This window comes from Buceros rhinoceros, unplaced genomic scaffold, assembly GCF_000710305.1.
Source record: "Buceros rhinoceros silvestris isolate BGI_N320 unplaced genomic scaffold, ASM71030v1 scaffold143, whole genome shotgun sequence".
Lineage (NCBI taxonomy): Eukaryota > Metazoa > Chordata > Aves > Bucerotiformes > Bucerotidae > Buceros > Buceros rhinoceros.
This window is the reverse complement of record NW_010405198.1, coordinates 9,777-26,181: the sequence shown is the minus strand read 5'-3', so window position 1 is coordinate 26,181 and position 16,405 is coordinate 9,777. Positions and strand designations below refer to the sequence as shown.

General features: G+C 37.5%; 1 protein-coding gene across 1 annotated transcript in view; it reads right to left on the bottom strand.

Annotated features, from left to right (window-relative positions):
- SATB1 (SATB homeobox 1) overlaps nucleotides 1–16,405 on the bottom strand; it is a 74,238-nt gene that overhangs the window by 49,741 nt on the left and 8,092 nt on the right. The window contains exons 4-5 of the mRNA XM_010133624.1: nucleotides 16,104–16,230; nucleotides 15,244–15,367 (exon numbers count right to left, since the gene is read on the bottom strand). Coding sequence (XP_010131926.1) covers nucleotides 15,244–15,367; nucleotides 16,104–16,230 — 251 coding nt within the window. The remainder of the gene's footprint in view (nucleotides 1–15,243; nucleotides 15,368–16,103; nucleotides 16,231–16,405) is intronic.

Here is a 16,405-nt window from a genome sequence, read left to right as displayed (position 1 = left end):
AGCAGGAATCAATGATTTATTTACTAATTTACTGAAGGCAAAATTTTAAAAGCCAGATAAAATATAACTACCTTGTTAACTCAGAAAATAACTTGACAACATTGAATTTCATTGTTTCTATACTTTATTTATTGCCATCAAACCTGCAGTCACGTCAGTGCAGATAGATGCCCTTTGCTATAGAAATTCCTATATAATTCCTATAGCTGTAGATTTCTTACATGTTTTAACAGGAATCTACATATATGAATGCCCACTATGCTTAGGGCCTAAAACTATGAGTTAGTGGTCTTCAGAGATCCAGGATCTAGACTGGAGGCATATTGAAGCTTTTCTTATTTCCTGGGTCATCACACGTGAGAGGCTCCCCCATGCCTTGGCTTATACTTATCAATAATCAAAATGAAAATGATTGTATTTGGGCACAGAGGCAGATGCTTTCCACGAACAAGGATGATGAATATATATGTGTATATATATATCATAAAAATATTCAAATGCATCACGTTCATCACTCATAATCTGATTTCTTTTTCACACATTGCAATGAAAATTGATAGAATGTAAAAACTGGTCACAAATCCCCAGTCTTAATGTATCTCCTAAAAGTTCATCCTTTGAAAGTAAGCTGAGAGACTTCAAGATTCAAAATTTTCCTCTTTCCCCTCTGTCCAACCCTCCCGTCCCTTAACCGTATCACTTGTAGTCCTGTTCGGAGAATCAGGAGATCTCCTCTGAAATGGTGCCACCTTCACAGAAATCACACTATTCTGGAATGATACCATCTGCTGCAGCCCAAGTGCTCTTTTTTTAGCCAAATAAGTTAATTATAATTAGGCATCCAACAACTGTGTGGAGGTAGGGGTGGAATTTGTTCTGAAGTTCAGCTGAGGTTCATCCAGCGTAGTTTGAACTAAATCTCATTCTCTCAGGAAGATTATACAGCACAGATTTGAAAACCAGACACCACCATTTCTCTAAGAAGTTGGGGAAATCCCTGGGGAAATATCTTAAATCTCAAACTCTTTTCATGTGTCCCTCAAATAAAACCTGATAAAAAAGTAGCATCAGACACCTTTTGTATTCTGCCAGGATCTAATGCAAGTGTGTCCTGCAAGACACAGGAGGGACGAGAGCCTTTTGAGCTGGCTGGTCGCTGCAGCCACCACTGCAGGTGCTACAAGGGAGGCACTTCTGAGTCATCGCCTCTAACACTGCTTTCCAACCAGGTAAAGAATTGTTTGGGCATTGCTAAAAGTATACTGTTGTCCTTTTTGCAAAACAACAAAAACAATGTTAATCAGGTTAATTCAATCATCTAAACCAAAACTGTTCATGCTTTTCTGCCAAATCAACCAACCACAGCAAAATCTGTTATCAGTGATTGCTCAGCTTCCAGTCAAAAAAGCGTTTAACCCCCACAGTCCCAAAACTTCCCCTAAATAACCTTAAAATTATTTTTATATGGGCAGAAGGAGGTTGTTTTCATGCCTCATGAAGGGGTAGTTGGGCTGCAGTATTTACACAGAACAAATACACGCTAACAGACTTAGCAGAGAGTAACAGACACAGCAGCTTCCTACAACAACTCTGCTGAATTAGATATTGGGGATTCCTTTGCAAATGAAACACTTCCCTGAAAAGGAGCATTGTAACCAAAACTTATTTAGGGCTTCCAGGTTGTTTAACTATGAATAAAAAAATCCAAGCTTTTTTGCAACTCATTCATTGGTGTTTAACGCTTCAAGCCTGCTCAGTGGAAGGGGCAAGGGCTGCAACAACTTATTTACACAATTATCTAAATACGATTAAACAGCTGATGGACAAATATTAAACTGGAAAATGTATAGTCATTTCAGCTTAATGTAATCCTCTTTCTGTAAACACCCAAGATGATTTTTTTTTCAACCAGAACAGTCCTGACATCTCATAAGCCTAAGGGTGAATAGCAAGAGATTGTTTTTGATAGTTATAAATATTCAAAAGACATGCAGACCATCTGCTTTCATAATACAGGTAAAGCAAGACTGAAATGGTGACTGCTGTATAAAAATGGTTCTTTTAACAAAGTCTTCCTCTCCTCGAAAACTATAAAGACAGATGTCAAAAACTGTTTACACAGGGTAATCAGGAGCGTGCAAAATGTAATATTCCTTTTACACACAGAGCTTGCTAAAGAGATTTTTTTTTCTTTTTCTACCCATCTGTGTGTTGCAACACATTTCTACAAGTTAAAAACATTTTTTCAAACAGAGATCTCATGAATACCCAAAACCATGCTATCTGTTTTCTGAATGCTAATTAATTTCAACTAAGGAATCTGATTTTTTTTCTGTAGGAAGGAATGCATGCTTTTGAAATGGAGTACTTCAACAATAACAGACACTGAAAACAGAACACCCCACAAGTTTAATTTTGCACTAGTTTGACACTGGCTATTTTCACAACTGTTTTACATTCAAACCCGTGTCTGCTAAATCTGGCTGTAAGACAGACAGAAACCATTCTCCTGCTTTTCAAATGAGATTTTATTTGTGGTTTACTATTTATCAAGTTTTTCAGTGTAAAGCCTTGTAACAACATTATGGTTTTGTCAAGTGGTAAGTAGAAGGTACCTCATCCTCCAAGCAGAACAGTGAACAGTGCTGCCCATAAACCCTACAGTCAATTTTCAGAGCTGAAACACTAATCTTGACAGTAACCTTTTAATGTATTATATTAATGGCACAGAGGTGTTAAGCACCTTTTTTTATAATTCTCAATAAAATGAACATTTACTGAACAATCTGTCAAACTACTGGCTCCATTTTTTAAAGCCAGACTTTTAAGGCTCTGTTCTATTTTCTTTTCCATAAATCATCCGCTTCATATCCTGAGATAACAGCAGGGTAGCATGTTCCAATGTTGCAAGCATAACATGCCTTAAAAAAAAAATTGGGGGGGGAGGGAGGGGGCAGGGGGAAGAGATGAGACAAGCTACATAGACCTAGTCCATAGACCTAGTCCATAGACCTAGTTTGAATAGTGATAAAAGTTGCAGAACAAAACTTAAAGATTGTGTGGGGAGAGGGATTTTTTCACCAATGACACAGGAACTTTGTTTCCCTGATCCTAGCCACTATCAGTGGCTCTTGTGTGGAAATCACGAGCATTACTTTTAATACAAGGCGAACTCTTAGGAGTGTTTATTTCTCAAGAAGCTCTGTGTTAACAGTTTTCAAATGAGAAGGGAACATTCAAGCCCCAACCAGATAACACAAGATTATCCCCAAATCAAAAGATTTTAGCCTGCCTGCGCCTACATCAGCCCACGTACTGCAAAAACCCAACCGGCAAAATGTTGTTCCTCGCGTTCTGGTACGGTAGAGAATTATCATCTGCCACTCTGAATAAAAGCAAACCAAATACATCCAGCCAATAGCTGGTTTTTGGACAAGGAATCATGAAACAGACAGTTTAACTGCATATGAAGAATTATGATAAATTCCTTGGTCCATTACTTTGAACTATAGCAAGTAATGCAATGGAATTTGTTGTCGTATGCCCTATAAAACTGTAGGGTAAGGGAAAAACCCACAGATGGACAGAGAAGAAAAAAACTTTTGTTTGTGCCTTTGGCGCTGCACTTGGATGGCTTATCTGACCTCCATACTGTTGCCAGGGTCAGGAGAAGTAAGGAGCCGCATGGCAAATGCTGGTCATATAAGTTAAAACTGCTTAAAGGCAGATTTAAAATGACAGCACAAGCTTTTCTTCCAATACACGAGCATGTCTTCCTCCTTTCTCCTATCCTTGTACAGCCTAAGTTATCTCCTCCTTCTTTTATGCCTTATGTTGCCTTTAAGTATTATAAAGGTACATATTAACATAAACATAAAGCTACACGGAATGTAATGAAGATACAAACCAAAAAGAACTCCAATCACATATACATATGTTTATATGTATAGTTTTGTATGTATAGAAATACACCCACACACAAGATAAAGAAAATCAGAAATGAGGATTCGGCATCTGAAAGAATTGACCCTTGCACTATTTTTACCATTTTCTAATGAAAATTCCCAGTTGCTGCATGATAGAGCAGCATTCTCCCAATGTTTTCCAGGCATCTCCCACTGACAGATATAAATAAAGCTCAAATAAAAAGCTGCTTCCCAAGATACTAGTCTTATATCTACAAAGGTTAAAAGCTTGAAAGAGAAAAAGATAGGTAGGTGGGAAATGTTAATTCAGATTTGAAGAACTCCATAACTGTTTTACAAGCTTTATGGCACAGTGCCTTAGAGTTTAAAAAAAAAAGCCACAACCTCAACCTATAAAAGATAAGGAGACATAACACATTTTTGTCTTCATTGTCAGATGTCCAACATGAATCCTTTTAAGAATCCTGATTTTCATTGCACACCATTTGTAAATGGCACGTACTTAGTAGCAAAAGTCCTAGCTTAACCTTTTCTAAAATCATCCTGAATAAAGTATAAAATGCAAAACAATCAGTACTTAGTAAGTTAATCCTTGGTTTACTTTATGGAATGAAAATGGTCCTATATGTTGAGGGGTGATTTATTACACACTAAGATTTTGATTCTGCACGTACTTTTGCCAGAAAAGCTCTGAACCTGAGGGCTTCACAGGTAAGCACCATCAATTTTAGCCAGGAATCTGCTTGAAAAGGCTGTTATGAAATAACTAGATTGCTTCGAACTGCTCTTTTAGCTTGAATTAGGAAAGAACATTTTCAAGGGCTCTTCCCATTGCTCCTACTTCAGTGCCCATCACAAAGCTATCTTGGGGCACACCGGCAGAATTCTGCTGGATGAAGCTAAAACAGCTAAAACCTAGGCAGACTTCAAGTCTGCAGGATCAAAGCTGAGCTACTCCAAGGTAAGTTTCATCCTTCCTTCCCAGTCCCATAATTTGGAGACAGGGTTTTCAGCCCTGCTCCTGTCTGCTGCTGTCTCTATGACAGGCAACGCACTATGTGAAGCCTGTGCACCTACGCTCACCTCTTCTCGGGACACAAGGAACAAGACTAGAGGAAGCTAGAGTCCAGCAGGACAATCCAGATCGTGCGCAATGGATGCACACAGGGACTTCTTGTACAGGAATAAAGTTTGGGATAGGTGGGGCCTTGGAGACTTCACAGACTGATCTGGTGAAAAAAATGGTGTAAGAGACATCTTCAGCCTTCTCAGGTGCGTTGATTTTATTTCCAACCACTCTGTTCCAGCCAGGTCAGAGTGCTTCTGACTTATTTCCTATCTGAAAATTCTAACCCTAATGCAAATTGTTTGTGTGAGAGGGGACATTTTAGATCTATTAATTGTGATTTATTAATTAATTTTAGATCTATTAAATTCAGCTTTGGGACCATAAAACTTTTCCACAAAAATAATAGATATGTTGATAATTGTTCTATCTTCGACGAGCCACAATGGTTGATTTCACTACAGTTTTTGTAAAAGGCTCTCCAAGCTTGCTTACTATTATCCACCATGCTAATGAAGATTTCCTTTCTGGGAAATAGGACATGATTTTCAGCAAGTCTCTTCTCGGATTCCACTGTTCTGCTAGGCAAAGCATCAGATGTCTGGCATGAAGTTGAGCCCTAAGGCACAATGTCCAGACAAGAAGTCATCAGACTCAGTAGCACTAACAGTTGTCTTACTTAATTTCTTTTGGTGTTTAGGATAAGCTTTTTCTTTGATCTCCTTTCCTTTTACCACACAAGTTTTTTGCAGATTTTTAAAGCCAAAAGCGACCATTTTGAACATCTATTTGGACTCTGTGTAAGAGACCCCAGAAGTTCATCTAGTAATTTCTGAACTCAGCCAAGTTACTTGTGGTTAAGTTAGAGCAAACATCTGATACTGATCTGAAGACTTCTCGTGCTGGATCTTTCACCACGACCCATGGTAATCTCTTTCACTAGATAGGCACCTTTTTTTCTTTTTTTTAATGTATAACTAGCTTTTAGTTTGAACTTCATTGATTTCCGCTCCTAATCGGTGCATCTCTCATGCCTCTGATTGCTTGTTTAAATACTCTCTAAGTGTCAATAACAACCCTCGTCTATCCTTTGTTTAAATGGTTGTCAAATTTATTGTTTCAGGCCATGTGCCCCTTTATGAGCCAGCTGTACATCTGATCATTCTTTATCATATAGACCCAAATTCTATGAGGATATTTATGTTGCTAAAAGCACATGGACAAAATACTTTCTGACCTGAGAAAAAAGTAAAAATATGCCAGGAGAAAAATTAATTATAGTATGGAATTTGCTATGGATTCTTAACTTCTGCTGAGTAAAATCATATGAAGCAGGCATTTTAAGCAGCTATGTTAGCCAAGATACTAGTTTCACCTCTATGTTGCTGCCTTTTACTGACAAGAGTTTGTAGAAAGTATAGATGCTCTAATGAATTCATAAAAAGATGCAAGATTCAATGAAGGTATCTGGGAAGAGAAAGACTCCAGCTAGCTTTCCACATGGAATATACACATAGACTCTCAAAGTGTATTAACTGAAAAATTTTCTTAGTTACCTCTCATACTAAAACATATAAATTAAAAAAAGTGTAGCTAGATAAGGTTTAGCACACAAAGCTGCTCCGTGCATAAAGTACAGAATAAAGAATACAGCTTTAAGGGCTTGAGGACATACTAGCTGGCAAGTATATTTTGGTGGAATTTTATTGTGATATCTATATATACATACATATATATGTACACACACATCTCCCCCCAATTCTGAGAGAGTCTAATTTATTGATTCAAATACAAACACATTAGGTAAGCTTAGGGAGCAGAAATCTCCTCTCCATCTCTAGAAAGACCATTGACACTAATGTCCTTTGCATGTGCTTCAGTTTTAGTACTTAAAAAATAAAATAAAAATAATTAACAGAGATGTATATGAGGAGAACCTTTTATCTGTTCCTACCCCTGGGGAACTTTTGCCTTTTGAGTAGTTTATTCTGTGGCTTGGAGTGAGGCACATCTGAGGTAAACCTCTCTCCTCACCACTGCTGCAAGGCACCAGGGGAATCTTTGTGCTGTTCTTAAAGAAGGTCCAAGGAAACAGAGACAAAGTTCACACTTGCCTTAGGTTTTCCTACTATGTTTCTCGGAAATAAAAAGGAAGAACCTAATAATTTATTTTAAAAAAAGAAGAAAAAAGTCAAGGGAAGAGAAAAAGCTTTGAGAGTTTTCCTCAGAGTCTGTTTGAGAAATGCATGCCTCTTCTTCTAAGTTATGATTAGGGCAAAGACATGCAATAAATCTGGTCTGACAAGGTGACAGTTGCTCATCTCAGCATTGCCTCTGAATAAGTAGGTCCTGGTTTGCTTTTATTTCTGTCAGGTAAAAAATTATTACCAATTCCAGTAATTTTCTCCCAATGCATCTTTATGCCTACATTCCTGCGTCCCCTAACACAGACAAACCTCAGCTTTAAATCTGCTGACAGTGATGCTACAGCACCTACAGAATTTACTCAGCTTTTGAATAGGTTTTATAACCACGCTGATCTCTGTGCCTCCCACCACTGCTAGTAATAACTGAACCAGTCAGGGAAGGTTTCTGCAAACCAGTCACAGCAGTGATTAAGATGTAGACATACGTATCTCCTTGCCCTTTAAATAGAAGGCTTAATTGGAGATGTGGATAGCAGCTTCCTAATGGATAGAAATTAAACTCCATTTAATTCCTGAGCAGACACTTCCAATGCACAAGGTTTACCACACATTTGGAGCAGGGAGGGAGGGGGGAAGGAAGGAGCTGCATGCACAACTCTACCTCTGACAATCACCAAGGAAAAGCAACATGAGGACCAGTATGGCGTAAGTGTGGCAGGTGTGAATTGACCTGCACTGGCAAAGCTGCGAGCTGGGAAACTTGCAAATCACATGATTGTGCAATACTTGGCTCCAGTCAGTGCTATCATGCTCTTTATTAAAAAAAAAAAAATCTTAAAGACGTGTGCATCAAGTTAAGGGATTAACTGTCAAGTGACATTACTGAAACAGAGACAATATATTTCTTTATTGTTAATGAAATTCAGTTAAAAGTGAAGGAAGTGATAAAGAAAGTACTGTTTTGTAATGCATTTTACATAAGAACGTAATATAGAAAGGGAAGTGCAATTAAATCTTAATGTGGACTTTTTTATTTTTAGTTTATCATCTGGTTTACATTTTGAGCCCCTTTGCAGCAGTAAATTATGCTGGCATTTCTTAGGGAATAACTGCCATGTTAATTTAGTTTAATAAAATAACTGACAGAAAGGGGGGGAAAAGAAGGAAGAAGAGACAGTACCCCCCCAACACACACTTCTTATCTTTAGCTAAGTATTCAAACGCTTTCTATATGAATTGTCCGTGGTCCAACTCCAGCACCATGTAATAATACAATACATTACAACACAGTACAATACAATCTTGGGTTTCTGCAGCGCCCTTCATGCAAGCATCCCAGGGTGCTTTACAATCATTATGAGTTAAAATTAAAACTGAAGCACATACAATTCCTAATAGAATCATTTTAAAAATGCTAAACAGAACAAATAACTTTTAAGTCTAGATTTAAAAGTCCCAGCAGCCAGAGCTTTCCTTACTTCAATTGGCAATGAGTTCCAAAGCTAGGGAGCAAAGCGACTAAAGGCTCTCTCATGTTATGTTAAAGGATCTCTCATGTTGTTTATACTCGTGCAGTACTCTACAGCCAACAATTTGCCAATAAGAAGGAAAAAAAAGACTTATTTGCAATCTTGCTATAAAAAACACTGGAGGAGTGGCTCGTTAACCCTCTAATAAAGTTACGGAAAAGAAAAAAAAAATCAGGGCTCGCACTTGGCCATGACTGTGTTAAGAAGTATGCAAGAAACATGAATGAATGAATACAGAATTTTTGCAGCAGTGCATTACTTGATTGCCTCAACCCACTAAATGTAAAAAGGCGAAAAAAAAGCAAGGTTTATATATAGATATAAAAAGAAGAATATCACTGCAAATATTTAAAATGTGTTATTCTATGTACCATTCTTGGGACCACTGAGTAAAAACAGAAGTCAAGTAGGACTCAGTTCTACACCACACGCACATTTTAGAAGGAAAACATATCAGATGAAGACATGCTGCGTTCCTTTTTCGTTCTGTCACTTCCCTAAAACTTGAAGTCCATATGATGCAGATAATCGTTCACATGACAGTTCTCAAAATTGCTGAGATACAATCACACATGGTTAGCACACGAAGTGGGGAGCAGAGTCCCAAAAATGCTATTCCCTTAAAAAGCACGGATTTTTTACTTTATCCACAAAAGAGTCTGGTGGAGGACAGCTGCTTATATCTCCACATAGCTGACTTTAGGAGTATTAAAAAAAAAATTAATATATCTACTTTTTCAGAAGCAGAAACAAATGACCTCATGATAGCACAGATAGTATGAGACATGCTGACACTTTAGAGAGTCCTCTTAAGTCAGGTAGCGCATTTATTTGAGGAGCGAGGTACATTCTCCTCCTCATCATACTAAGTCCAGGCCCCATGACTGTTTTGGAAAGGGACTTGGACATCATCATTATAGTTAGTTGTAATGAAAGGGAAGAAAAAAAATAGCTATGTATTTTCTCCTTTAATAGGGTGCTGCCCAGATAATACGGTTTCAGATAAACTGACATAGCTTTAATACTGAGAGTGTTTAGGTGCGTCTAAAGAACATCAATTAGTGATCAAAAGCAACTGATTTAAGGTTGAGTATCCTGTGAATGTCCTCACGCAGCTCTACCAACACGCATATTTCATTTTCCCCATCCCATCAGCAATAGGCTCTATACTGCCTGTTCTATCTGGATGACTAAAAATCATGGGCACAAATTTTAATAGTTAATTGAAAATGTTTTGAAAATCCAGATACTACATCAGTTTGAAGAGACATCAGAGTGAACGTTCTTGTGCTACTGAGGGGTGGGTTGAAAGGCCTTGCCTGCCAAAACCTGAACAGAGGCCCTTAAGGATTTACTCCCCTGAAATAATTAATGACATCTTTAAACTCTAAAGTACAGTAACTTCTAAACTAGAAAAAGGAGCTGCATTCCTTACTTAGGTTATTAATTGTTGGGGGAGGGGAGGAAGAAGAGAAGGGGAGGGGAGTCACAAGCAACAAAGAAATCCAAGGACTTGATCTCAGGTCTAGGCAGGTAAAATTGAAAAGGGAGAGCAAAACCACCTTTTTGTAAAGTATAAATTAAAATTTGCTCATAAAAAGTATGCATTTTGGCAACTCTTAACAGCTCATCCCTTGGTTATTGGAAATCTTAATTTTAGCAAATGCGACTTATTTTGTTGATATTTTGGAGGGGTAGGGACCTCAGGACAGCAGCGAGGAAACGCAAGAGGATTTCTATCAGTTTGCTTGTTTGCTATGATAGCCAGGTGCCTTCAGATCAGGTGAACTGAGAAACACCAATGTTCGGAGCAAGCCTTCTGTCTGGTATCTCTGCCAGTTCATACAAATTCTGCACTACGTCTGCATAGAAACAGCATGCAAATTCAGGCATGATACCTGACAAAAGAGGGGAAGTATATGATCTATATTGTGTCTGTGTCAGCTGTGGACAATCATTCACCACAGCATGGGATTTTGATCAAAATGCAGTCAGGATAGCTATATTTATCACAAGTGCAAAACTATTCAGACTTCGGTATCGTACCAGCATTTGTTCTCTGCATGCGTACACCTTTCACGGAATGCAAGTGTATATCTTTCTAACTAAAAAACTGCCATTCCCTCATTATCAAGAGCAAAATTATGTAAAAGACATTACAGACATGCAGGGTGGGTGGGGGGACGGCTCACACACACACAAGTGTCATCAAAAAATTTAAAATACTAATGCAATTTCTGTAAATGACTAAGTTCGTAAGTAATCAGAGTTCTGGATATATTCCACAGAAATATTGCATGTCTCCTAAAAAATATTTAAAAAAATAATAAATTAATAAGAGATTTGAGATTCTACTGTACATTTATAATACACTGACTATTGGTTGTCCTGAGAGTCAGGCTACGTACATGCAGCTTCAAACAATGAGCAAGGTGGGGTGGGGGTTGGATGTGGAAAGGCCTTCATATTTCAGGGTGCTATAAAGAAAAAGAAAGAATAACTTGCTTCAGAAGTGCTTTGCAGAGGTTTGATAAAACACCTGTTTGTGAATACTAAAAACAATCATTTAGAAGATCTTTTAGTAGGAAAAAAAAAAAATCAGGTAAGATAATACCAGTAGAAAAGTCAATGTCATTTGATCACTGCCATATTTTCAAAGCAGTGCCCAGATACTAATTAATCTCTACAATCTCTTCATTTAGTAGGTGACTTGCTATCTTCCTTTCATGGAAAAGGTTACAGGAACTCAAGATAAAGAGTACATCTAAATGCTCAAAAGCACCCAAGTGAGTTTTTTCCAGAATTGTCAAAAGAATTTCCAGCCTTTTCTGAGGACAATAGCGCACATTGCTCTCTTCTCATAAAAGCTTATCTAACTATGTGTATATATGCACACACAGGGAGAAAGAAACAATTCAATAGGAACAAAACAAAAAAACCCCCAACTTATTATTATCAGTATAAATACTGTCTGTAGTATTTCAGTTATTTTAAATGTGGAAGTAATAAGAGACTTCTGCACTAAAAACAGAGCAAAACTGTGAAAGCAATGTATGAAAATGGTAGGACTCAGGCTGAGTAGAGAGATGGAAGGACTAACATTAAATAAATGCAACAGGCCTGCCTCTCTGTCCCATCATTTTAGAGCAGCTCCCAACAGACTGAGGTAGAATTGAGCTTCTGTGCAAACGGTTGGATACAAGAATTGATGGTAGAACAATTTCTTTACAACCCTTTGGAGACTGAAGGGGCAAAAGAAGAGGGAAATGAGGTCTAGGCCACTCGCGAGATGCACCAGTTTAATGGAATGTACAAGATGGCCCAAAATTGAGCTCTGGATAAAATTCCAAGTTGCCTTCCCCATCAAAAGAGATCTGGAGAGAAAGCAGAAACGAAGCGAGTCATGCGTATCAAACGTGAAAGACTTTCACCTGGCATCTGTGTATGCTGCTAGTGTCTAGCAATAAAATCTGCAAACCTCAGGTAAAGCATGAAAATACACACCGCAGTGCATAATTCAGAACAGACTTGACTTTTCCATGCAAAATTTGCAGCGTCTTTTTACCTTGCCTGCTTGATACCAACAATTAGAGACTAAGCCTCTGGACAGATGCTTGCAATTCCACAGCAGCTGAGGGGCATGCATTTACCCCAGTCCATCCCAAGCACTCCAAGTCATGTCAGTGAGGATTCCCCATGATATGGGCTCATATACTGAGCAATAAACCCGGCCTTCAGAAGAGGCCACAGCAGTCAAAGAGTGAGACAATTACAGTAGCTTCAAAAGAAACCATGCATTCAACTCTCCTAATGAGAGCAAGAGTCACAGTGTTATTTTACCAAGGAAGGCATGAAAAGTTCATAGCTGTATGCCCCAAGATTTTAGTTGGGCAAGAAAGCAAATGTCAAAAAATTTAGAAGGAAAAAAAAAAAGAAAACCCACTCAAGTAGATGATGCTGTTAAGTTTTCAAGACTCCATAATTAAGATAAACTAGATCTCAAGGTTTATTTGCTCATGTATTTTCAAGCTATTAAATATATCTGCACTATAAAAATAGTTTGCTTGGGGTTTTTTGCAGTACATAGAATATCAGTATTCTGCACAAATATGAGCAACTTTAATACACAAAATGCAAGATTAATTAAGAAAATGCAGTAAATTCTAAGGGAGGAGGACGATTCTTAGTTTACCATGCTTAGATGGGACTTTAGAGATGCCATGCACTGAGCACAGCAACTTAAATACTTTACAACAAATCCTTCCATACCTAAACAAAATTGAGCACTGCTAATGACAGTGACAGAAAACGATAGCTACTCTCGTTTCCACTTTGAGTCATTTTTCTGTGGTTAATAAATTATATCCATAACACTGTTAATAAGTCATGGTATGGTGTCACTGCATTAGTTTGCATTTGTGATGAAGCACTTCATACGGTATTACCTACGCCCATGGAAGAACATAACAGGAGAAACAACTTCTCTGCTCTCAGAAGAATCTCTCATGCTGGCATTTTGACGGACTCTCGCCTCCTGACCCCTGCCTTGCTCTTACTTCACATCTCTATTGCAGCAGCATGCCACTTTAATACATTTAATAAAACAAGGATGCTCTTAAATGAGTGTCCCTTCCACAGAAGTGATATGCAACGAGTTTTTAGCTAGACAAACACAGGGAGCATGCAGATCAATTTAGTCATATGAAAAGGACACCGTCAGATCCACATATCCTCCTTCAAACTCCCAGAGGGAAACGGGAAGATTTTGACGGACTGATGGACTCTTGATCAACCACTGTTAACAGTTTGTTTTTTCTAAGAATAAAGAATAAATAAACGTATTTTACACTTAATATGATTTGATCTTTAAAGGAAAAAAAAGAAAAGCAATTATTTAAAACCCTGTAACCCAACTACCACAGCGCTGGTGAAGATAGTGATAACAAAAGTAATAAGCATGCTCTTAACAACAGAAAAGAAGCTTACAGCTTTAAGCATACTCTTTTACAAACAGAGAGGTGCAAAACAGTAAACAGACAGCCTCAAATTGGAGTTCTGTAATCCAGGGTTTTGGTCATCTCAAGAGCTAACTTCAAGAGCTGTTATCAGGCAAGATGCTTTTCATCCATTAAAATTATTATATAAAAATTCAATATACTTTAAAACCAACTTTTTAAAAGAGTGTAGTTATTTAATTGTCTCTAGTACCATGATACTCTCTCGTGAAGTATTCCTTTTTAAAACTTTGTTCTGCTTTATCATTGCATCATCTAGACATATTCTGAAGCTGCTATATGAAACATGATGTCCAACGAGAAATTAAATATTCCATCTCAAAGGAATTTACAGTATAAAATAAAACCTAGCAGTATTAGATTAAACAGAGAAAAATCACAAATTATCTGCAGCTCCGTAAGACAGCAGTGCAAAATCTCACATGCTTTTATAGTAGGTATATACAAGATAATCTTGCAGACATATTACTGGAATGGTTTGCAACCAGGGAGGATAATTTTTATTAATTCCACTTCAAAACTTCCTAAATTGGAGCCACATCACTGAAAACAATCTAACCATAGAGGGGAAAAAAGTGATGGGAAAACTGCCTGCTAATATATCTGCTGGAAAGACAGAGTAAGAGAGTAGTTCTCCATAGATTAACAGAAGTCTTTCAGAGATAAAAGCTCCCATATTCTGAGCAAGAGAAATAAAATACCCTTAAAAATACCTTGACTTCCTTAATTTCCCTTTTCCCCTCCTTACCACAACTAGAATCATTTATTGGCGTACTGAATTTGTCTCCACCACACCACGACTCAATACATTTTAGCATTTAAAAAGTAAAAATAAATCGGATGTTTCCACCATAGCATCATTGGACACTGTACAGCGTAGAAAAATAAGTTGCGCCTTCACAGTAATTTGAGAAAAGAATGACAAAAAGAATGGCAAAAAGGAACAATACAACTAAGGCTTGAGCGAAGCATCAGTTCAATATTTAGCAATGCCTAAACTGAGGTTTCACTTTTGTTTAGGTATATTTTGATTAGAACTAATAAATAACTGATTTTCCTTTGGTTGTTTGCAACAACACCACATCATCCAAAGAGCTTTATTCTTTATTCCCCTCTCATATAGCATGCCAAAGAATGTCTCATTTTATGAATTAGCATTTAAAACTACTGTAGGTTATCTAAAAGGCATTCAGATTAAATAGTACTTTTGACAGCAGTAAGTAAGGAGCCTTTTAACATATTGAACACACATGCTTGAAGAAAGTAGTTGCATCAAAGCAGTTCAAAGACTGAAGACAAAAACTAGTTAAAATCCAGTTTGCTGTGAGACAATTCTAGCGAGGTGTAAACAACCTTTCACGACTCCCCATGGGAAATGTTGTAAGACTATGTTCAAAATGAATCAGGCATATTTATAAAGATCATGAAGTGGTCAAATGAATTTGCATTTTTGGCAGATTCACTCCACGGGTACTACTTGCTACAGTCTGTGGAAATCTCAAATCTCACATCAGCATTGCCTATAGTGCTTTATTATTTATTACGTGTTATGCTAAGTACCTGTGAAAGGGGACATTCCTTGGCCAATGAACTCTGGTTCATATCCTTCAGTAAGTCCTTCAGAGCATTTCTTACTGTTGTGTGAGACCATTGTTCAGGAGGCAAGTCTTCTAGTTTAGGGCAACTATTTGAAACACAGATTAGAAAAGGGATTATTACAAGATTGCATCCTGCTGCAGAACATTCCTTTAAGACAGACAGATTTCATTTCGCGCATCAAGCAGATGCATCTGGAGATTGCTCTCGGTCTCCTGATTGTTCCGATTAGTTAATTACTTTATACAACACATCTGCTGTATTGATGCATGAATTATACATCAGCTGCATGTGGCGACTATTTTTTCATGTTACTTCTACCTTCCTGCTCTGATGCGCTTGGTAAAACAATTTAAGGTGTAATGCTTTCTCAAGACTGATCATGAAAAGCATTAATATATTAACCGTTGGGGTTTTTTTTTTATGACCATGAAATTTAAGAACCTAGATAGCAACAATAAGTGTAAGTCATTCTCTTACAAAATGCATACAGATGGTATTGTTCATGATATGCAAAAATATTTTTCTCTTAAGTAAACTTTATGTAAAATGCCTTCTTGTAATGCATCATTTAATTGACTAAAATGCAATATACTTTTAATGAGATATCCAAAGAAAATCTATGTATCAGAGCTATAAAAGTTTTCTGCAATAGTATACGTATTCTTTAACGTAAGTTAAAGAAGAATTAGAGTAACTAAAAAGGAATTTAGATAAGCCTTTGTACTTTGAGCACACAGAACCACGGGAATTAAATACAAGTAATTTTAACAGTAAAAACAGACAAGTAACAGTCCACGTCCCAGAACTAGTATGCAACTTACCTGTGTAACTGGATTTTCAGTGTGACCACATGATACACATCTTGCAGCATGTCTGCTACTGTAGCATCAGGAGCATCTGTCACATAGGAGAGGGGAACTGGATTCCACTTCCCAACCTGGATAAGCCCTGTGGGAATTTTATTTTTCAAGGGGAGGGGGTGTGGGCAAGAAGGGCAGGAAAAATTGGGGAAAAAAAAAAAGAAGTAATTTACCTGTTAGTTGCTAGAGGCAAAAGAAATACCTGATTTTAACAAGATCACCACCTTTGTTTCTAGCCTCTTAAATCTGGCAAAACAAAAGAA